Source organism: Aricia agestis, chromosome 3 (assembly GCF_905147365.1).
Source record: "Aricia agestis chromosome 3, ilAriAges1.1, whole genome shotgun sequence".
NCBI lineage: Eukaryota > Metazoa > Arthropoda > Insecta > Lepidoptera > Lycaenidae > Aricia > Aricia agestis.
The window spans coordinates 18,524,077-18,546,949 of record NC_056408.1 but is presented as its reverse complement, the minus strand read 5'-3'; the positions used below and the strand labels follow the sequence as shown (position 1 = coordinate 18,546,949).

General features: G+C 35.2%; 2 protein-coding genes and 2 long non-coding RNA genes across 8 annotated transcripts in view; 2 read left to right on the top strand and 2 right to left on the bottom strand.

The window, feature by feature from the left end:
- The window catches only part of LOC121725359 (serine/threonine-protein kinase 10), a 117,865-nt gene that overhangs the window by 34,985 nt on the left and 60,007 nt on the right, over window positions 1-22,873 (bottom strand). The window lies entirely within an intron of this gene.
- LOC121725365 lies at window positions 882-21,001 on the bottom strand. The gene is made up of 3 exons (XR_006035372.1): window positions 20,991-21,001; window positions 9,949-9,951; window positions 882-971 (listed from the first exon to the last, which is right to left on the bottom strand). It is a non-coding gene; the product is annotated as an uncharacterized LOC121725365 (long non-coding RNA).
- On the top strand, window positions 1,290-4,878 carry LOC121725363. Its single transcript, XR_006035370.1, has 4 exons — window positions 1,290-1,367; window positions 1,661-1,695; window positions 4,518-4,577; window positions 4,853-4,878. It is a non-coding gene; the product is annotated as an uncharacterized LOC121725363 (long non-coding RNA).
- LOC121725360 lies at window positions 18,710-22,459 on the top strand. Of its 2 annotated transcripts, XM_042112254.1 has the most exons (5): window positions 18,710-18,761; window positions 19,090-19,165; window positions 19,280-19,389; window positions 19,730-19,795; window positions 19,875-22,459. In XM_042112254.1, the coding sequence occupies exons 3-5, from the start codon at window positions 19,339-19,341 to the stop codon at window positions 20,985-20,987; spliced, it is 1,230 nt and encodes a 409-aa protein (XP_041968188.1). In that variant the 5' UTR covers window positions 18,710-18,761; window positions 19,090-19,165; window positions 19,280-19,338; the 3' UTR covers window positions 20,988-22,459. The 2 variants fall into 2 exon arrangements, with proteins under 2 accessions (XP_041968188.1, XP_041968187.1); XM_042112253.1 differs by lacking the exon at window positions 18,710-18,761 and having other exon boundaries at window positions 18,926-19,165.

Here is a 22,873-nt window from a genome sequence, read left to right as displayed (position 1 = left end):
TTATTCATGACTGCCAGGTAGGATAAGACAATCTCCGAAAGGTCAAGCCTCGGCACTACCTAAAATAATCGTTTTCCTCCCTTCGGAGTGAAAAACGGTCATATTATGTTATACACCTTCAAGCTGCAATACAATTATTAACCTGTATTTGTCAAAATTTTTGATTAAAACCGAAGTGGATAGTGTTCCCCAATAAAAAGGCAGGCCGTCACCAGTGGCAACGGAGGTGGTGTCGGCACCTAGCGCAAACTGCGTACCTAATCGAGCCCCTGCTCGAGACGCCGGTGGAATCAGCTACTGCTTCCATTCGTTCATGAAAAGTCATTGGCAAAGATTAAGCCTGACCTTAGCTCCACCTACCAACTAAAAACGCAGCTAAACAGCATTCACTACACACCTACCAGCAAGTGCAACTGTGGCTTGGAAATGCCTCTCCAAAATCGGGGATAGAAACATGTACAAGGCAACTTGGTGCCAATAACTAATAATTTTTCCCGCATTGGAGGTCACCTTAAAAAAATATATTTTGCCGATACGCATGTCGCTGAGCAATGCACAAATGTTCTGCGGCACATCTCTTCTGCCAAGAGCAATGTCTCAATGGCGTGTCTCTTGAGGAAAAGGGTCGTGAGAAGAAGACATGATGGTAAAGTGGTAAAAATGAAGAAAAGTCCATCTAACAAGAACCATTCAAAAACAAATCAAAAATTAGCGGCAGCCGAGGAAAAAGCTAAAGTAGCTATTGAACTCATCGATAAGAGGCTTAAGTGTGCTGTGTGAATAAGCCATGGTCAAAAGTTCCACTAGGTTATTCTACAGTACAGTACAGGGAGGCAATTCTCAGGATGTGAACTTTTTCCCTCGTAAAATGATCTCACGAAGTATTCATGTCTACTGGCAAGTTCGAATGATACATAAAACTCGTATTCTGGGGCATTAATAGAACAATTACCAATCGAACTGTCGAGGTGCTCCTGCCATAGACATTATGCTGCGTTCCGTTTCGGCGTTAAAAAAAAGCTGGGACAAATTTTGTAATGTTCGAAGATATTTAAGTGTATTTGAGTAAATATAGCTTATAAAGTAATTGATTTTATAATATCATGTATCATAAACGTAATTACACAAAAACTTATACATAATAATACTAAAGTTCTAATATAATGATTCGAATATAGTATTTTGATTACGTAGAACGAAAAGTATTTTGATTACGTAGATATAGTATTTTGATTACGTAGAACCTCCGGAATACCCGACACTCCAGTGTCGGGTATTCCTCCAGGAAAGCCTCATTATTAATACCATTGACAGGAACTCCCTGGTGGGTCATATTGACTCCCAAGAGTCTTTGTCAACAATCATTGGTAAGATTGATTTAATTGATTTTGGTTTAATAAATAAAGTTATAATATATTATAATGTAATAATTAATATGTAATAATATAATGTCAACTATCTTGCTATCATGGTTCTTGAGATACAGACAGACGGACCGACAGCAAAGACTTAGCTTAGCACCAGTAGTAGGTTTAGCTATTGTTATATGTATTGAGAAGAACAGCTTAAAAACCTAACAAAATGTATTCTGTTACTAAATATTTTTCTCAGTAATCATTGAGTATGCTAGTATATATTTTAAAATATTGTTTTATTTCAGATTTATCAGTGGCGTCGAGTGTATACAAGAATTTGGTAATTATTTATAATACTTGTTTTTCAATTGTGTATAATTTAATCAAATCTGTACAATTCTATGCCATCATCTTACAATGATATTATCTAATTACTATTGCATCATAATCATTATAAATAACATGAGCAAAGTCTCTGTAAGAAAATACTAAATATATATATATATATATATATATATATATATATATATATATATATATATATATATATATATATATATATATATATATATATATATATATATATATATATATATATATATATATATATACAGGGTGTCAAAAGACCGCTTCCGATAACTTCGTGGGGTTATTATAGGGCATGAAATATATCCATTGGTGCAAGAAATTTTCATGTAATCGCCAGTTTTTAAAATAGTCAAAATTTTCAACACGCAATGTATAATGCGTGCAGTTAATGAGCGATAATATCGTCCGCCGCCAATGAATGAAACCCCGGGCCGAGCCGGCCCCCCCGCGCCGCCCGCGCCGAATACCGCGCGCGCGGCTCTGCGCTAGTCATGAGTTAAGACAAAACAGCTGATCGTGGTGTGCCCTATACCCTAGCCCGTAGGTAGTGAATAAACCACCAATATTGTAATGATTATTAAATTACAATAGTTTTCACGATTTAACAAAATGTTACAATTTATTAATTACCGTTTCTCAGGTTTTTACTCAAAAATACTCAGTTTTTACTTCCGGCCAAAAAGGAAAAGAAATCATAATTCACATCCGATCATCATCCGATTTACACATCTGTAAAAATACATACACAGTTACCTACTGCACCTATCAATACCTATCAATGGAAAACATACGTGATAACATGTTCACTGACCTGTGATCAGCTGTCTGCTTTTATGAAATGCAGTTCGAACTGTGCTCCATGATCCATCTAACTCGATGTAGATTGCAGAGTTATTCAACACTTAACAAAAGTAATTACAGGAGACATTCCAATTCTTTAAACACTTTTTATTGCACTGTTTAAACCGCACTATCGTCTATCGACGACGATGTTCACCTGTTCCTTAAAGCATCGCACATTCATCGGACGTATCTTGTCACGGCCCGTTATTAATTACAAACATAAAAAAAAATAGTTAACAATACACAAAACAAGCAATAATATGACAACATCTAAACGTAAAATTACAAAACTTAAACAAAAACGTCACAGTACCTACACCAGCACGGCGCGTGTTAGACAGCCGACTGAACAAAATTGAAGAAAAAACTTTGTAAAATAATAGGGATGTATCCCTGTGCAACGTGAATATTTTGAGTAATCGATAATTTTCTTATCGATAAATCGTATTAATTGTTTTACATACGAGTACGTATTGATTACTGTCAAACTAAAAATAAACAAATATTTACTCAATATTAAGAAAAGCGACAATAATTAAAAGTTATTTAATTAATTAGGTATTAAAGTATTTTAGACGCGCATAACGCGTACCACGGTATAACAATCACTTTATCACGATAATGTAGGTATCGAATTTAAAAAATGAGATGAGATCTACTAAATAATAGTTATAATTTTTATTATTTAATGGTAATTTAAATATCGACTAAATAGTATTGAATTTATAGGGTACAACACTTAGATTGTCCTTGAAATGGATTAGCGACACGTGCGTCGGCACCTGCAGAGCGGCGCGCTTTGTCGGCGCCGCGATCAAAGCAAGCCGCCTTTTGTCGGTGTCTTTTGACTACTTCCGAAAGTCGATACACGACGAACATTATTTCAAAAATTAAAATAGATTTTTTAATTTAGTAGCCATTTGAGCATTGAGGTAATAGGTTGTTAGAGTTGTTAGGAGATAAGTTTGATTTTTTAACAATTACTTCAAGTATCAAAACGTGGTACCTAGTATTGTGTAAAGTGTTAATAATTGATTATTATTTCAGTTGTAATAAAATACTTTGTGGTGTGAATTGTGATACATTTCGTTAACGAGAAGTTTTTTTGACGTTCTTGGTGGTGACTGGTCTTATTGCTTGGTGTTAAAGACTATTTTCAAAATGCATAAAGAAGTAAGAACACTTGAACTCAACATTTTTCACGTAAGTTAATTGCCAGTTTTATGTATGAGGTTTTTTCGTGTATCATCTGTTATTTCGATTGATAAGTGACGATTGCGGATAAACAGTTCATCCGCATAGGTTTCGTTACTTACGATGAACTTTTTAACGAGTCTAATAATCTTAGAAGTTTGCCATACTGTCGTAAGTTGTTACACATGCACAGACAGTTACTTACATTTTTCTACATGTAAGTAACTGTCTGTGCATGTGTAAAGTAGCTTAGATGAGAGGTCAGAGGTCAGAGTTCTAAGTTCCACGTCATGGTGACCTTCATGGGTTTGAAATTGAAAAGACATACATTAGGGTTTCTGTGTGTTCTGTCGTAAGTCGTAACTCGTAGTGTATCGTCATACGTCGCATACGACCTTTCGACTTAGCGTGCGTAGGGCGGAGCTAACAGCTGATTAACGCGGTCAACGTTCTCGGGTTTGTACCTACTCGGAACACGAGAACGTTGACCGCGCGCTTGCAAATGCTTATTGGGGTAAAAATAATAAAATTTAAAAAAATATTTTAAAATATTTTTCTATGTGGTTTATTATCATGTTTAAAGGGTTTTAATTATAAAAAAATAAAGAATAAAAAATTTAAAAAATTAAAAAAAAATTAAAAAAAAAATACATATTCGTAATCAGAAAATGTAGTATAATCATACCCCAAAGTTATCGGAAGTGGTCTTATTACACCCTGTATATATATATATATATTTTTTTTTTTTTTTTTCAGATCTGCCACCACCTAAAGATTTTACCGATGTTATAAATGTTGCTGGTACATCAAACAAAGGTCAGTAGTAAGTAACTTATCAACTCAAATAATGTTGTCATAAACCTTACAAATCTGTTCCAAACAATCTAGAAGTTCCTAAAAAATATTTATTTTGATTAATAATATATAATAATTATATATTTTTCAGAGGGCTATTGAATAAATATGTAGGTAATAAAAAATCAAACACATTATAAAATATTTATTTAGTAACATACCGTCTGCGTAGTAATGCATATCATGAGCTGAGATAAGAAGATAGTCAAAATAATGTAATATTGTGTCTGTTTCAGATTTGCCACCACCTCCTATAGGATTTAGGCTGGTTTTATAGTTAAGCGTTTCGGCAGCGCCGTTGGAGCGCCGCGCGTTCGAAGATGTATGGGGGTAGTAGTTGCGTTTCTAAGTCGCGCGCTTGAGCAGCGCCGTTCGCCCGTACATCTTAGAACGCGCGCGCTCCAACGGCGCTGCCGAAACGCTTAAACGCTTAAGGCTGGTTTTACAGTCACGCGTTTCGCAGCGCCGTTGGAGCGCGCGCGTTCGAAGCTGTAAGGCTGGTTTTATAGTTAAGCGTTTCGGCAGCGCCGTTGGAGCGCCGCGCGTTCGAAGATGTATGGGGGTAGTAGTTGCGTTTCTAAGTCGCGCGCTTGAGCAGCGCCGTTCGCCCGTATGTTCGTTACATCTTAGAACGCGCGCGCTCCAACGGCGCTGCCGAAACGCTTAACTATAAAACCAGCCTTACAAACGTATGGACGAACGGCGCTGCTCAAGCGCGCGGACTTTAAAACGCAACTACTACCCCCATACATATCCGAGCGCGCGCGCTCCGACGGCGCTGCCGAAACGCGTGACTGTAAAACCAGCCTAACTATAAAACCAGCCTTACATATCCGAGCGCGCGCGCTCCGACGGCGCTGCCGAAACGCGTGACTGTAAAACCAGCCTTAATGATGAATATAATATTGCAGATACATCAACCAAAGGTACCTATTGCAATAACAACAATACTGTATATTATCTGAAATTAAAAAATATATAAAGTGCAAATAAAGCTTTGCATTCTGTTTTAAATATATAAAAATAATGGAATAATTAGTTAATCTGTCAACTTATACGGCTTATTTTGTTCCAGAGAACAGAAGGAATAAAACTATGAAACAAAAACGGACAGTTGCACAGAGGCGGTTGCAGCATGGTCTGAAAACCGCTGAAACTCTAAACGAAAACTTTAGAGAAAAGATAAATATGAAGAAAAAAATTTATGTATATAAATAGCTAGCTTCTTCGATACTTGGACAGCCAGGGATTGCTAAGCGACAAACAATACGGGTTCCGTAAGGGTCGCTCGGCTGGTGATCTCTTGGCATACCTGACTCATCGTTAGGCTCAGGCAATTGAGTCGAAGGGAGAGGCATTGGCTGTTAGTTTGGACATTGCGAAGGCCTTTGATCGGGTTTGGCATAAAGCGCTGCTATCAAAGCTTCCATCGTACGGGCTGCCCGAGAAATTATGTAAGGTCGTAGTTGACGGCGAATGCTCGGAAACTCAGTCTGTTAATGCTGGTGTCCCTCAGGGCTGTGTGCTATCGCCTACTCTATTCATACTGCATATCAATGACATGTTACAAACCAACGGCATTCATTGCTATGCGGATGATAGTACAGGTGATGCTGTATATACCGGCTCCCCTAATATTTCTCGGCAAAATGTGTCGAAACGAACTTGTGTCTAAAGTGGAGAATTCATTGGAGAAGGTCTCTGAATGGGGTAGACGTAACTTAGTCCAATTCAACCCCGCCAAGACACAAGTCTGCGCGTTCACCACTAAAAAGTCACCAATGGTCGTTTATCCTCGTTTCGAGGGCACATCTTTAACCATCTCCCCTAGCATTGAGATACTTGGCGTCAACATATCGAGCGAAGTCCAGTTCCGATATCATCTTGAGGGTAAGGCCAAATGAGCCTCGAAGAAGCTTGGCGTTCTTAACAGAGCGAGACAGTACTTCAGTCCGGACCAACGCCTACAACTCTACAAGGCGCAGGTTCGGCCTCATATGGAATATTGTTCTCATCTCTGGGCAGGGGCGCCAAAATACCAACTGCTCCCTCTGGATCGTATCCAACGAAGGGCTGCCCGAATTGTTGACTGCCATAGTGTTTCAAACAGCTTGGACCCCCTGGAATTACGCCGAGATCTAGCTTCACTCTGCATCTATCGGTTGTATCACGGGGAGTGCTCTGAGGAATTGTTCGGAATCATACCACCTGCAACTTTTCGCTATCGTCTCACGCGAAAAACATACCATCCTCATCACCTTGATGAGTGGCAGTCTTCCACAGTGCGTTTTTCGCGTAACTTTCTGCCGCGCACTGTAAAACTCTGGAATGAACTGTCACCAGCAGTATTTCCGGACCGATACGACCTGCAAACCTTCAAGAAAAGAGCGTATTCCCTCTTAAAAGGCCGGCAACGCACCTGCAGCTCTTCTGATGTTGCGAGTGTCCATGGGCGACGGTAGTTGCTTACTATCAGGTGACCCGTTTGCTCGTTTGCCCCCTTATTTAATTTAAAAAAAATGCTGATTTTTTACAATTGCATACTGAGTATGTTAAGTCAATCAGTCTGCACATTAATTACACTAAGTTTTTATAGTCTATATTTGTTATGTGGTGTCCTAAAAGGATTGTCTGTGTTCTCTCTGGTTCCTTCTCTCGTTAAGAATTTTTATTCTTGACAAGATAAGTGTTACATTGTGCTCACAGAAAATCTCAGTTTCATTTATCAGAAATCCACTTAAATCCTAATAATAATCAACAGGTTATGGGCCCAGTTTAACGTATGAAATTGAAGATCAGTTAATGTGCACAATATTTTGCATTATAATTTGGCCGGCACAATGGACGCGCGGTCGAGGTGTGTCGAAAAGTTTGATGGAAACAATTTCCATCACTGGAAACTTCAGATCAAATGTGCTTTAGAAGCCAAAGGTCGATATATAACTGTAAAAAACCAGAAGGAGAATGGGCAACATGGTCCAAAAACGATGGGTTGGTGATGTTCATTATTACCTCGAACATGGATTTGAAACAAATAACTCTAATAGTATAATTCATTAAATTGCAATGCATTCGATGAATTAATAGAGCCCGTGATTTGCCGCCTTATGTTACTAAACCGACGGCGTCCCGGAGAACTGCAGAGATTACAATGGAGTTTTTACGAAAATTATGATAAAAAAGATAAGGAAAATAATAAATATGAAGAATTTCATAAAGTAATATCAGCAACGGAAAAAATATTAGTAAACAGTTTAAAACAAATTGTTATTCGAGGGAAAAGAGGGCGAGGGGTTCCAGTTTTAATAAGCAAAGATGTTCAAAAAGATATACCTAAATTTCTTTCAGACATAAATATGTAAACACAGATAATGATTTTTTATTCTCTAAAGCTGGGGGATCACTTATATTTATCTAATTCTATAAACATATAAGCTCCCACCAGCTTTAGAACCACTCATAAGACCATAGAAAAATACGCAAAAGCTTGTGGTGCAAAAAACCCGAAAGCTTTAACTTCGACTCGACTTTTACGCAAACATTTAGCGACTTTAACCCAGCTTTTTAATATGTCCGAAAACGACATGAAACAATTGGCTACATTTATGGATCATACGATGTCAATTCATTAAAAAAAATACAGATTACCGGATGATGTGTTCCAAACCGCTAAAATTTCTAAGCTTTTAATGGAGACTGGAAACGCGGATATGTATTATAGAAATCACACTTTATAGGAAATAAAATATATTAAATTAGAAGAAAAGAAATAATAATTGGTGACGATATTCAAAATGAGGAAACTCCCGATTTCGAAATGTTAGAATCCACTCATCCTTGTCCAGAGCAATTTAACAAAAACAACCTACTAAAAGGCACATTTTGAGTCATATTTCTTAAGTCCGAGAAGTTGACCACCCTTGGCATAAGCTATCAAAATCGGGCTAAGTGAAAAGTGAGTCAAATAATTAGTGTCGAAATCGACGTCGTCCCAACTTAGACGAAAACAACTGAAACTAGCGGAAACCAAGGAAAAAGCTAAAATAGTTACAGAACTACATCGATAAGACGCTCGAGTGTAATTCAGCCATCCATCCCTACGAGCAGTTTAGTTATCGCCGGTCAGTATTAGATGAAAAATCCGCTCGTACAACGAACCGCTGACCGCCGCCGTGAAAATTAACGAATTGTCATTTTACGTCGTTACTATGCGCGATAACCTATAGAGGTATTTAAATCAGCCAAAGTGAAAAAATGTATGTCGAAGCAAAGAATTTCTTCTTTGGTCCCTCAGAAGACCTTCAAAGATATATATGCCATGAAATAATGCTGTTTTTCGAGCAAAACACAAAGTTTACTTACAATTGCAAAAAGATTAATGGTTCATTGAGTGTCACCACGGGACGGGCGAGCGAGCGAGCGAGAATCGGAGCTGTTGGACGGATACGAGTTAAAATGTCTTCAAGTACCAAACGACCACGATACGTGTGTACATTCACAGATACTTTAAAACAAAGATTTCCGATTATGCAAGATGGTAGAGAACCTACCGAAGTGTTTTGTTCAATATGTAACAATCATTTTTCAATTAAGTTCAAGGGAGGTGCTGATATAAAAACATATCCTAACGGAAAAACATAAAAAAAATTGTTTGACTGTTTCATGTAACACCAAAATCGACTCTTTATTTCAACCACAAAGTTCTGGACTGATAGACAAAAAATCCGCCGCTGAAGCCACTTTAGCTTTTCCGACAGTGAAACATCACCAGTCATTTAAATATACGAATTGCAATGTAGAAAGGCACAAATATACACCAACAAAAAAACCCAGAACCTTTTCCACGAACTATTTCTTAATGAACCGGAAAAAGAAGATGGTTAGTTTGTAGAAATCTTTTGTTAAAAACATTTTCAATTGGGCTCTCGAGACTTAACCGTATAAATTTATCAAGGAAGGAAATGTACCTACTGAAAGAAGAGGAGGTGATAGAAGATCTCACAAAAGTGTTATGAAAGTTCAGGACCTGTGTGAATTCATTGGGAAGTTACAAGCTAAGGAAAGCCATTACAACAGAATGAAATCTAAAAGGATTTACCTATCTTCAGATCTTAATATTAAAAAACTTTGGAAAATTTACAATGATTCAACTACTGAACAGCTTTAGGTGAAGCAATCATTCTTTCGCAAAATATTTACTACAAAATTTAACATAGGGTTTTCCTCACCAGCGTCAGATGCCTGCAATTTATGCGTTTTGCTGACCAATAAAATAAAAACTGCATTAAATAATAGCGAAAAAGCTAAGCTGATGTGTGAGAAAAGAATACACAAGCTTCGAGCAAACGAATTTTATAAAATGACTAGACAAAATGAAGATGACACTATAAGTTTTTGTTTTGACCTTCAGCAGGTGCAACCCTTGCCGAAGACCCCTATTCAAGACGCTTTTTACATGCAACAGTTAAGCTTTTATAATTTTTGTATAGTGGACATGCAATCAAAATCACCAAATTTTTTTTGCTAGGTGGAACATCAAGCCGGACGAGGTTCAACTGAAATTAGTTCTGCCCTCTATACTTACTTAAAAAACCTCCATATCTCAACCAACATAAAAACATTAAAGTTATTCTGCGATGGGTGTGGAGGACAGAATAAAAATTCATATGTTATTCACACTTTGATGTACTGGTTGAAAAACGACTCGCCTCCAAATGTTCAAGAAATAAGGATCACTTACCCTGTCCGGGGCCACAGCTTCTTCAGGGGCAAATCAGATTTTATAAAGAATAAAAAATTATTAATTTTTAGTTGTAAAAATATTGTATTGCAAACAAATGGCAAAAATTCGTTTTCTTAATTTTTAAAGATAAAAGTACTAGATAATATACTTAGTAGGGACGTCAACATGATCCAGTACCCTCCCCCTCGGTACGCCCATGCTGAAACGTCTTTCAAATATTTAAATGCTGCTTACATTTTTGAGTACCACTTATACGCAAGATTCGTATTCTCCTACGCAAATTTTAAGTTGCAGTTAGTTTTAAGTGGACCTCCAAATAAGTTGTACTCGGTTTGCACACGAGCACCACTTAGCAAAAAATTCGTAATACTCGATGGTTATTTAACTTTTTTTAGCTGTCAAATGATCTGTCAAACTGATTTAAGCGTCGCTTGCGTTTAAAAGTGGTCAAGAGGTCTCCATCTATAATTACGGTGAAAAGTGTGTGTATAAACTTAAAATAATGTCTTTATCGTCGCTATCTAGTCTTTCCGACCATGAAAGGCCGACAGTGAGTCGCCGCCGAAATAATCAAATGCTCAATACGTTTGAAAAATACAACGATGCAGAGGTTCGTGCGCGCTTTCGTCTTTCGAAAGAAACCGTGCTATACTTGGAGTCCGTGTTTGGAAACTCGATAAAACCGCCTACTAGGAGAAGTAGAGCTATCCATAATCTAGCCCATTGATCAAATTCTAATAACTTTGCGGTTTTACGCAACCGGCAGCTGTCAACGTGTAATTGGCGACATTTTTAACATCGAGCAGCCCACAGTCCATCGTGTTATGCACCGGGTTACTGCAAAAATAGCCAGTATGAAGTCGCAATACATATATGCCAACGCGACAAGAATGTCTGGATGTTGCTCATGACTTTTATGGCATAGTAAACTTCCCAAGAGTTGTGGGAGCAGTGGACTGCACTCATATAAAAATCAATTCTCCAGATCTGTATGCTAAATAAAGGTATATCCAATTAAAGATAACAATAAAATTATTTACATAATACAATTACAATCTTAATATCATATATCAAGGTTGTCTGGAAGAAACTGCTTTCAGCGATAAGACCGCCTGTTTGTACAGATTCCTATATTGTTTCATTTTAAATTGTAATTTAGTTTAGTTTGTACAAATAAAGAATTTTCTATGTATCTATTATATTAATGTTATAATTATTTCAGGTGGAGCTCAATCTGAGTTATACAGAAATAGAAAAGGATACTTTTCCCTCAATGTTCAAATGGGTGTGACTCACAACTGAGAATAAAGAATATTGTTGCTAGATGGCCCGGATCAGTACACAATAGCGCAATATTTAATGATTCGCCATTATGTGCAATGTTAGAAAGGGAAGATTTTGGGAATTTTTATATTCTAGGCGACAGTGGCTATCCATGCCGGCCCTACTTACTGACGCCACTATTAAACCCTCGGACAGCAGCAGAAGTGGCTTACAACAGATCCCAAATAAGCACCCGAAACCCAGTGGAACGGCTCTTTGGGGTGTTGAAAAGGAGATTTTCCTGCTTGCAGAATGGGTTGGGGCTTAAGCTCGAAAACATTCCCCCTATTGTTGTAGCATGTGCTGTGCTCCACAACATGGCTATATACAGGCAGGATGAATTGACGGAGGAAGAACCAACCCTTCTAAGGCGGTGGAGGAAGCTGTAGCCCAACCCATAGGGCTTAACACAAATCAAAATTTTGTAGTAAGAACTATGTTAATAAATACACAATTTTATATGTTTCAAAGAAAAATATAATATAAAAAATCGAAAAGCGTAAAGCAAAGTCAATCCTGAGCAATATATGTTTGAAAATAATGTTATCTTAGATAAATATTTATAATAAGAACGATCTAAATCATGCGACTGAATAATAAAGTAGACTAATCTGCTTTCATATAACATATTTTATACCTATAGTAGGTATGTTCAATTTAATCAAAACTATAAAAACTACCTAATTTTAGTGTTATTTGCATTTAAAAATAAACGTCACAACTGTCTTTATCATACACCTATAATGCTAAAGACCAACAAAGAGTGCGAGAGAGAAGAAAATCCTTTATGGAATTATAACAAGATGAAAAGAGAGAGGCAGTGTAATGAAAATTGTAACAACTTTTATTTAACCGGTCGTCAAAAGTCGTCAATCGTTTTTATGCCCTTTCGGTATTTCCAATATATTGTTCAATTTGTTTGTTATTTTTAATAAATATTATTATATTTAAAAATTGTGACTTGTGCTGTAAGTGTTTGCAGTCATATCAATATAAGAAAAATCCTGAAAAATATACATTTCACAGGTAATTAATCTTCTTGTCCTAATTGCTACGATGTGTTTATTTTTGCTATATTCTGTCTTTAGTTCTCTATTTCAAATAAAATATTGTGAATTCTCCCTTTTACTTTCATATTTTGCGTAACTAAAGGTACTATTATTCTTATATTACACAAATTTTGAAGACAAATTTTTCATCAAAAATTTTTTTTTTTTTATGAAATAAGGGGGCAAACGAGCAAACGGGTCACCTGATGGAAAGCAACTTCCGTCGCCCATGGACACTCGCAGCATCAGAAGAGCTGCAGGTGCGTTGCCGGCCAAAAGTTTTACATATACGCTAGTGCTTGAATCAAATTTATCGATATGCTTATCGATATTTTACAATAACATAAAACTAAAATAAAAATCATTTACCTTTATATTTATGACCTTAAGCCCGGCCGCACATTATCCGAAATTTCTGATCAGAAAAATTCGGACGCCCGGCGGAACGCACTCTGTTCATACATTTTGTTGTAGACCCATCATACTAAAAGAATTTCTGACGTGTCAAAATGTATGAGCGGGACGGGGCGTCCGAATTTTCGTGATCAGAAATTCGGATAATGTGCGGCCAGACTAAAAAGGACATATTATCTTATTTTAACTAATAAAATATATTTAGTATAGTATAAACTTTGTAACCCTTTTTACGAAAAATGGGGAAACGTAGGTTTATGAAATTTCGCACAGTTATAGTTTATATGGTGAAGGAGTGCATCGAGCTAATATTATTTTAAAATTATGCTTTTATCATATATATTTTTTAACAAATAAAACGTTACAACAACTACGGCACTACTACTAGGAAACATGACAGATTTTTGAGTGACAAGCCTATACATACGAATTATACTTTTTTATTTATGGTTGAAGTCTGCTGACAACAAGTTGACAAATTGGAAATGGATTATTGTTTTTTTTTTAAATTTAATTTTAGATACTATTAGACAATGCTTAAACGGCCAGTCTGAGATCAGCCGAGACCCAGAGACAAGAATTGAAAAAAAACTATGATGAAGTCAATATTTTTTACAAAAGATAGGTAGTAGTCCTAATGTCGTTGCAAGTAAGGTCGAATTTCGACCATTGGGCGATCTCTAGTATAATATAACTACTATAATATAGAGTGACTCTAAAACTAGAGGAAGGTTAATATTTATATATCATAATCATTTGTTTTACAGATTCCCTCAAGATCCTCTAATAAGAGGAAAATGGCTGAAATTAATTGGGCGTGTTGGTTGTAATCCCAAAAAGAAAAATTCAACAATGTGTAGCAAACATTTAATTGAAAATTTTTAAAGAAAAAGTAGAATAAATACTATTTTGGTTAAAGGATATATCCCAACTTTATTTGTACCAGTAAGTTTGACATACTGTTGCACTTGTTACTGAAGCAATTATTAAAAATAAGCAATTATTGCTTTTTAGTTCATTTAAGATTATACTTAAATGAACTGAAAAGTATTAAATAATCCTTATTTTGTACTCAATCTTCATAATTTTGAAGTCGGTACCAGTCCTAAGTATATAAGTTGCAGTTATACCTATTCTGTCAGAGAACTGGCGATTAGGTTAGGTGGTACCGATTGCAAAATAATGAAGATTGAGAACAGAATCAATACTGAGTACAGAATAATAATTATTTAATACTTTTTAGTTCATTTAAGTATAATATTACTATTGTCATTACCTTGGAAGTCGGTTTTAATTTTTTTGTTTAAAAATAATAATTTTACTCTTTTTAGCTGTCCTTAAGGTTTTCTATACTTACAGTTGGTGTTTTAAAAAATCAAAATCAATATTGCTTTATTTCTGAACAAATCTAAAATAAAATATATTTTCAGAATACATGGTGCCTACTACCGGTTCGGGAACTAAGCCGACGAGAAGAACCGGCGTAAGAAACTCGCACGGGGCCCACTTTTTACCAAAAAAAGTGAGAAAATAATAATCTTTTAAAATAAAATTTACAATGCTGTAACTAAAAACATAGATAGATACATAATAATAATTGTAAGTCATGTAGAAGTAACCTTGTAAGCAGTCATTCAGCATTCTACTCCCAAGATGTGCCGTCGTTTATGAAATCATTGACCTTATAATATTATATATAGGCTTTGGCACAAAACGTTCTTTGACTACTTTTTTAAATTTATTAAGGGCCCAGTCTCATAAAAAATGTGTTTTCACAATATTTACAGCAAACAAAATGTTGTTTTTTAGTTATTTGAAAAGCAATAAGTGAAATACATTTAACTCTTCTTTAAAGTATATGATTTGAGATTACCTATAAATGATTTTAATTTAGTTTTGGTGTTTAAATTGATACATTTATTAGGCGCTTAACATGCCTATGATTAGGTGACACGCGCGAAAGATCGTATTGAAGCCCTTGCTACTTAACCCTTAAACAGGCAAAGTACTATAGAGGACCACTTTAGTTTTGAATGTTTTAACGGGGTAAGGCGTAAGTAGGGACCACAAAATGTCAAACAGTCATAGACAATCAATATTTTTTATGATTTGAAAGTCAGTTGAGCAAATTGAAACGCGCCCAAAAAAAAAAAGTGATTGTCAACTTTGACGTTTGGAATTTTTGCTAGATAACGATCGTTTAAGTGTATTGTGAGCAGGAAATTCGAAATTATGTCTAAAAAAAATAAAGTAAGTATTGTTTTATGTATAAAAACGTATATTTAGGAGTAATTACACAATTTGAACATATTTGTTTGCCAAAAACATTGTTTTTATTGTAGTAACGGTCGCTTGAATTATGTGGTCCATATATGATCATTGCCCGATAGGTTAGCCAAATTGTACTATGTATATTGATGAGTTTTCTTGTTTTTCAGCCCTCTTACCTGAAAGATCAAGACATTGAAGCATACCTTCAAAGTCTGGTGTCCTCAGAAGGGGAAGATAGTGACGATGATGAATTAAATGATTTTTGTGAAAACTTTAACAAAAGACTCGACCAAATACAGAACATCAGTACTGAAAACCTCCTAGATATATTGGAAACTCCTGTGGCACCATCTATATCAGGTTATAACCCGGTAACTGAAGATAGTCAACTGATACTGCCCGAGGATCTGGCAATTCGACTGCCGTCTCCGGTTCGACTACCATCTCCAATTAGTCCACCATCTGCAGTTCACCCTCCGTCTCCATTTCATCCACCACCGGCAAATCAACCGTTATCTACAGTTCAAACACTGTCTTCTGTAAGCGATATTCCCACTTTTACTCAACTAAATCTAAAAGAAAGATCTTGGTCAAATAATATTGAAAATCAAGCATTTCCAGTATTTGAAACAAAAGCTAAAGCTACTATTGCGTACAATAACAGACATTTGCCCGTAGATTATTTTGAACATATGTTTACATCAAACATAATTGATATTTTGGTGGAAAATACCAATCTATATGCTATCAAAAATCAGTCAAAAAACTGGGTAGAAACGAACAAAGAAGAAATATGTGCTTTGCTTGGAGTCATTATAATGATGGGCTTAAATCCATTGACTGATGTTGAGCTTTACTGGTCAACTGATGACTTTTATAACAATCCTGTAATTAGCAGAGTAATGACACTAAAACGTTACAAGAAACTAATAGAGAACTTTCATGTGAACAATCCTAACACTGAATTGGTACGTAGTGATCCAAATTATGATAAACTAGCTAAAATCAGACCATTGATTGGAATTCTCAATGAAAATTTTTCAAGTATGTGTAGCCAATCTTCATCACAAAGCATTGATGAAAGCATGGTGAAATTTAAAGGCAGAAGCAGTATGAAACAATACATGCCAAACAAACCTATCAAAAGGGGGTACAAAATAAGGGCACGCTGTGACTCAGAGTCCGGATACCTGTACTCATTTGATATTTATACAGGTAAAGCCACTTCATCTGATGAAAATTCTGGTGGTCTGGGATATAGAGTAGTAATGAATCTGTGTAAAAATGTCCAACCATACACACTATTGGCGTTTGATAATTTTTTTACTAGTTTACCTCTTATGGAAATGCTCTTTTACAAAAATATATATGCTGTGGGTACAGTTAGAGTAAACAGAAAAGGTCTTCCAAGTGAAATAACTACAAAGAGAGGTATAAGAGACCCAATGTGCCTAAAACCAGGTGAATTTATGTTTCAGCACGCTGCTCCTGTATCAGTGATCAAATGGATGGATACTAAAGATGTCTATGTTGCCACAACTGCATTTGATCCCAGAAAGATACAAGTTATAGAACGCAAACAGAAAGATGGATCCAAAAAACCTATGTTTTGTCCTTTCACTATAGTACAATATACAAAAAATATGGGTGGAGTTGACCGCTTTGACCACTTCAGAAGCTCATACTCTATAGGTCGCAAGTCAAAAAAGAACTGGTTCCGCCTGTTCTGGTTTATGTTTGAAGCTGCTCTTATAAATGCCTACATTCTCTACTGCCAGGGTCATGTTATACGCAATAATAGCCATCGCCAATTTCGTTTACGTGTTGCCAGAGGTCTAATCAACAACTTCAGTTCCCGTAAGGCATCTTCAACCATATCGAAAAATAAAAAAGGAGGTGTGTTCAGAATCACAGATGAGGTACGACTGTCTAATGTAGGGGTTCACATGCCATCTGTAGGTACGAAACGGCGGTGCCGCTTTTGTAGCACTCGAACTAATCCCAAGCGGTCTAACATTGAGTGCAGTTCATGCAAAGTCCCATTATGCGTGACGCCGTGTTTTGAACGATTTCATTTGCCATATGTGCCTCATAATTTGTAATGATTACACATATTCTTGTATGGATATATTGTGTCCATAGATATTATATTGTGGTCTCTATAAAATAACAATTCTGATGATAATTGGAATGGTTCCAATTATCATCGAAATTGTAATTTTGATCAGTTCAGGGTAGTAGTACTTATAGAGACCACAAAATTTTTTCCATCACTGGGCAAAGTACTAATATGGACCACATGGTTTTTTTGTATTAAAAAAATAAAAAATATAATAAAAAAAATCATGGTTTTATTTCTTTTCTTATATTTAACCAAATATATGAATTTCACAAATATTACTCAATAAAACCCTTGCTGCCTGGTTAAGGGTATAAAAAATATAAGAAAAGTATTGAGATAACATCTACTGCCATATTATCGAGAATAATCTTATCTAGCCAGTTTTTTAAAAAATGTTATTATTTTCTTATTTTGACGGGTCAATAAAGTTGCAATTTCATGATTTTTACTACTGAATATACAATCTTTTTCTATTATAAGTAAAAGTGTAACAAGGTTGCACTTAAAACCATATGGTTAATTTACATATGTAAATTAACTATTTTTGAGTCAATAAAAATACATATATATGAAAGAAAGAACAAATTAAAGTATTTTTTACCTATTATAATTTTTATGTAATTTATAAACAAGAATACGCCTGTAATTCCCGCAGTTCCGCTGAGGCTTCCTCGGCGCGCGGACGTGTGTTCTGTAGTTCAACGTAATTTGACCTCTCGCTCGCACAGTTACTCTCTTTCCTTCGCGCAGCTCTTATGGACTGAGCGTAGTTTGTATTGAACGTTGCTCTACTGGAATTTATTTTCATTTACTTGTGTATATTTATTCTAGTTTTAGTGTATTAGGTTAATTGACTTATATTTGGTGAATTTAATTGTGTTTACGTTCTGCTTGTAGTGTGTTTAAGTATTAGTGTATTATATTAATTAATTTGACTCTTATATTTGGGAAATTTTAATTTATTATCAAAAGAAATAAACGGAAGAAGATGGACAGAAAAAAGAAAAAATATCCTTGTGTCAGTAAAAAGAAAAATAGCGGACAGCGGACAGACATCGAAGTCTCAGTAATAGGATCCCGTTTTTACCCCTTGGGTACGGAAACTTAAAAATAAGGTGAAAGTTTATTCTACTTATCCTACTTCCTACTAATAAGTCCTACTAATATTGTAAAGGCGAAAGTTTGTTTGAAGTTGAAGTGATGAAAAGGAACAGACTGAAAAGGTATATTGAATACTACAAATAAGTTATATTGTTGTAAGTAAATTAAAAACGTACTTACTTATAATTTGAGGTACGGTATTAATCATATGTAGGTATACAAGTTGTAATTTTATCTTAATACTAGCGGTCCGCCCTTAAGGAATAAAAATAGTAACTTGTTGTTAACTGTAGTAGCATTAATATTTAAATGAGATATTTAGAAAGGATTGACTGCTCTATTTTTTACTCAAATACTTCTCAACATTTAAAAGCGCCTGTATATTAGAATTTATCAAAATATTATATTGGAATTGACATTTATTAATTGATGTGATCTTTATTTTTTTAGCTCCACTACGTCTTGTGATCGTCTACCGATGTCAAATATTAGCAATATTTGCCCTCCAGTAAATGATATTATGGTGGTAAAATTGTAAAATTGTATGTATGTACATGGTAAAATTTTCTGTTATTTTCTTTTGGATTCAAATAAATACGCCAATGAATTATCCACTCATAAATGATACTATTCATTTCAGTGATCAGCACAAACCTCAAAGTTCTCCTCAAAGTATTTTTATGCCAACTGGTGATTTCTATGGAGATAATAGATCAAGGTGCAGCAAATAAATCCCAAAATGAAAACTTGGTAAATAATCTTTTTTTTTGAGTTGGAACTACCCAATACATGAATAAAACTCTAATTGTAATTTGGGACACATAATATATAATGTCTAAGATATTTGTTTATACATATTTTATATAAAAACTCGGTAAATAATCTTTTTTTTTGAGTTGGAACTACCCAATACATGAATAAAACTCTAATTGTAATTTGGGACACATAATAATATATAATGTCTAAGATATTTGTTTATACATATTTTATATAATATTATATTAAATTATATTTTATTATGTCATTATGGGCATTAATTAACATTTTAAGTTTTGCCATATATAAAAGCTAATAATAATATTCATTTTAGGTCATCAAAAAGAGGCGAAAGCGTAAGGCCTGCAGTGAACTGCCCTTTAAAACTGTTAAATCGAAGGTATTAGTAATAAAATAAATATGGGCATATAGAATTTGACTCATGGAAATATATGGTTATGGTATGGTTTGTATTTCAGCACCAGTTATCTACGCGTGAAAAGGATGACTGTTTTAACTTTAATGTGGAACTTGAAGACATGTGTCATAAAAAAGAGGATTACGATTTAGAGGGACGACGAATTGTCTCTATTAAGTACCTCTTGCATTATCTGCAAGCAGTTGCTGATCACAGTAATGAATCCTTTGGATGCAGATTTTCACATTTAAAATGCGTAGGTGAGACAAGAAAAGGATTCATTTTAACGCTGCACATGAAATGCCAAATGTGCAACGCAGAATTTTATATAAAGACCGATGATCCAAAGGCTAATTACAACGTCAATTATGGCATTGTCGCGGGCACAATTAGTATAGGTTGTGGCCTCCAAAATTTGAACGAATTAGCGACAAACACTGATATACCTGCTATGTCAAAACAACTATACAACAAAACAAGCCAAGTTGTTTATGACTGGTTTCATAAAACGGCAGAAGAAGAAATGCGGAAAGCTGGAGAAGAGGAAGCGAAACACGCAAAAGAAATTGGAAGCGTCGACAGTGATGGAAATCCCATGATAACGATAATTGCTGATGGCTGCTGGTCAAAAAGATCATTTCGCAACAATTATGCAGCTGCTTCTGGTGCAGCAGCAATTATAGGTGCTTATACTGGAAAACTATTGTACTTAGGAATAAAAAACAAGTACTGCATGATATGTGCTCGAGCAGTTAATAACAAAACGAAGCCTAAAGAACATAAATGTTATAAACATTTCACAGGAAGCTCATCCAGCATGGAGTCAGCTGCATTAGTTGAAGGCTTTAAAACTTCACTGGATACACATGGTTTGATTTATGCGAAACTGATTGCAGATGGGGATTCAAGCACTATAAAAAAAATTTTGGCTAGCAATCCCTATAAAAATATAAAAGTTGAAAAGATTAATTGTAGGAATCATCTGTTAAGAAACTTGTGCACTAAATTGCGCCTTCTTATAAAAGACACAAATTCCTTTACAACAAAGAAAACTTTTTACAGAGTCAAAAATAATGAAGTTGAGAAGATACGTTGTACGCGCAATAAAAATAAGAAAACATGCAGAAGATTCTCACGATGTAAAGATATCCAATCTAAACGCAGATATTTATAATACCTTACACCACGCATTAGGAAATCACACTAACTGTGAAGATCAGATTTGTCCTGCAACTGACAAACTAGATACAGACGTGACACAATCTTTACAAAACACCGCTCTTTGGTTAAAAATGAGCCAATCCATATCATATTTGGCGTCAAATGCCAAAAGCCTTATTTTTGATGTAGATAGCAATATAGCTGAAACATTTAACTCAGTTATAGCAAAATATGTTGGTGGTAAGAGGATAAATTACACTTTAAGAAACTCATATCAAGAGAGGTGCTCAGCTGCTGCCATTTCGTTTAATACCAAAACACCAATCACTGCAATTAACAGGTTCGTATTTAATAAACCATCTAGTAAATATGTAAAAATATTTGAGACAAACAAAACTAAACAAAAGAAATATACAAGACAGTTTCGGAAAAAGTTTCGGATTGCTTCTAAAGTAAAAGACCCAGATTATGGTGCGAACGCTCAACGCCCAGACATGAGTGAAGAAGTATTTGAAGTTTCAAAGCAACACTTTTTAAGAGAATTAGAAGTCGCCTTAGAAGAACGGGAGAAAATTCAGAGAAATACTTTGCAACAGAGTGATAGCCAAGACTGGACAGAGCAAAGAAAAAAGCGGCTGACAGCATCAATGTTTGGAAAAATTTGTAAAAGGAAAAAATATATTAGCTGTGCCCCATTAGTTAAATCGATAGTTTCATCTAAAAACTTATCCCACATACGATCAATTCCATATGGAAAAGAAAATGAAGAAAAAGCATTACAGCAGCTGGCCCATCAGGAAAATATGAACATTTCTAAATGTGGACTTTTTATTCACAAGATACACTGTTTCTTGGCAGCTACTCCCGATGGTATTTTTAAGAATAATGAAGGAAAAACGGGTGTCGTGGAAGTTAAATGTCCCCTTGCTGCAAAAGATATGAATCCTGAAAACGCAATTGAAGAAAAAAAAATAACGTTTTGGAAATATGACAAAAAAAAAATAATTATTCATTGTAGATAAAAACCATAACTACCATTACCAAATACAAGGTCAGTTAGAAGTAACTGAACAAAATATTTGCGTGTTTGCAGTGTGGACCGGACACCGGACCATTTAGAAAGAGACGAACAATTTTGGAAAACAAAAATGCTACCTTTGTTGACGAAATTCTGCTACGATTGTCTGTTACCAGAGTTGATTGATTCGCGCATTGAACGCACTATGCCAATAAAAGACCCACCATGTATAATGGCAGCAATAGAAAAGAAAAAACAAGAACAATCCCAGAAAAGCTCACCTTTACGCAGTTATCCCCACCCGAAAAATTAAGTTTAATGCGAATGTGCGAAACGAAAGTTATCATTTTCTCAGTAGGTTTTTCTGTTTTGGAATTCCTATGGCATTATTTGTAGACCGATTTCAAAATTTATTTTGTTGTATAGGAAAATGCCTTAGGTTGGTCCCATATCATAAGAATGTTCTTTTAAAACTATGTAATAATAATTAAATATTTGTGTTTACAGTTATTCTTTTGTTTAATTGTTAGTAACTATTTTATAAATTTCTTCATCATTGAAGCCCTACACTTACCCAGCTAACCAGATCATACTCATTATCCACATTAATTAAACAAATGTCAACCAACAGAGTTGATATAATATTATGTTTGGTTGATACACAAGTCTTCAAACTTACTTAAACTTGGAGAAATATGGTCTTAAAAAATTACTGATCAAATCTTTTATCTGCGTCCGGCCAGTTTTGAACGCGTGACTTATAACGTTCCTTTTGAACTGTCATTAACGTAAGCCTGATACCGCTCAAGGCCACCTAAATATTGCAAATTAACCTTCCATTTAATGAAGAGTTTGACAGATAATGTATGGGGCTTATGTCA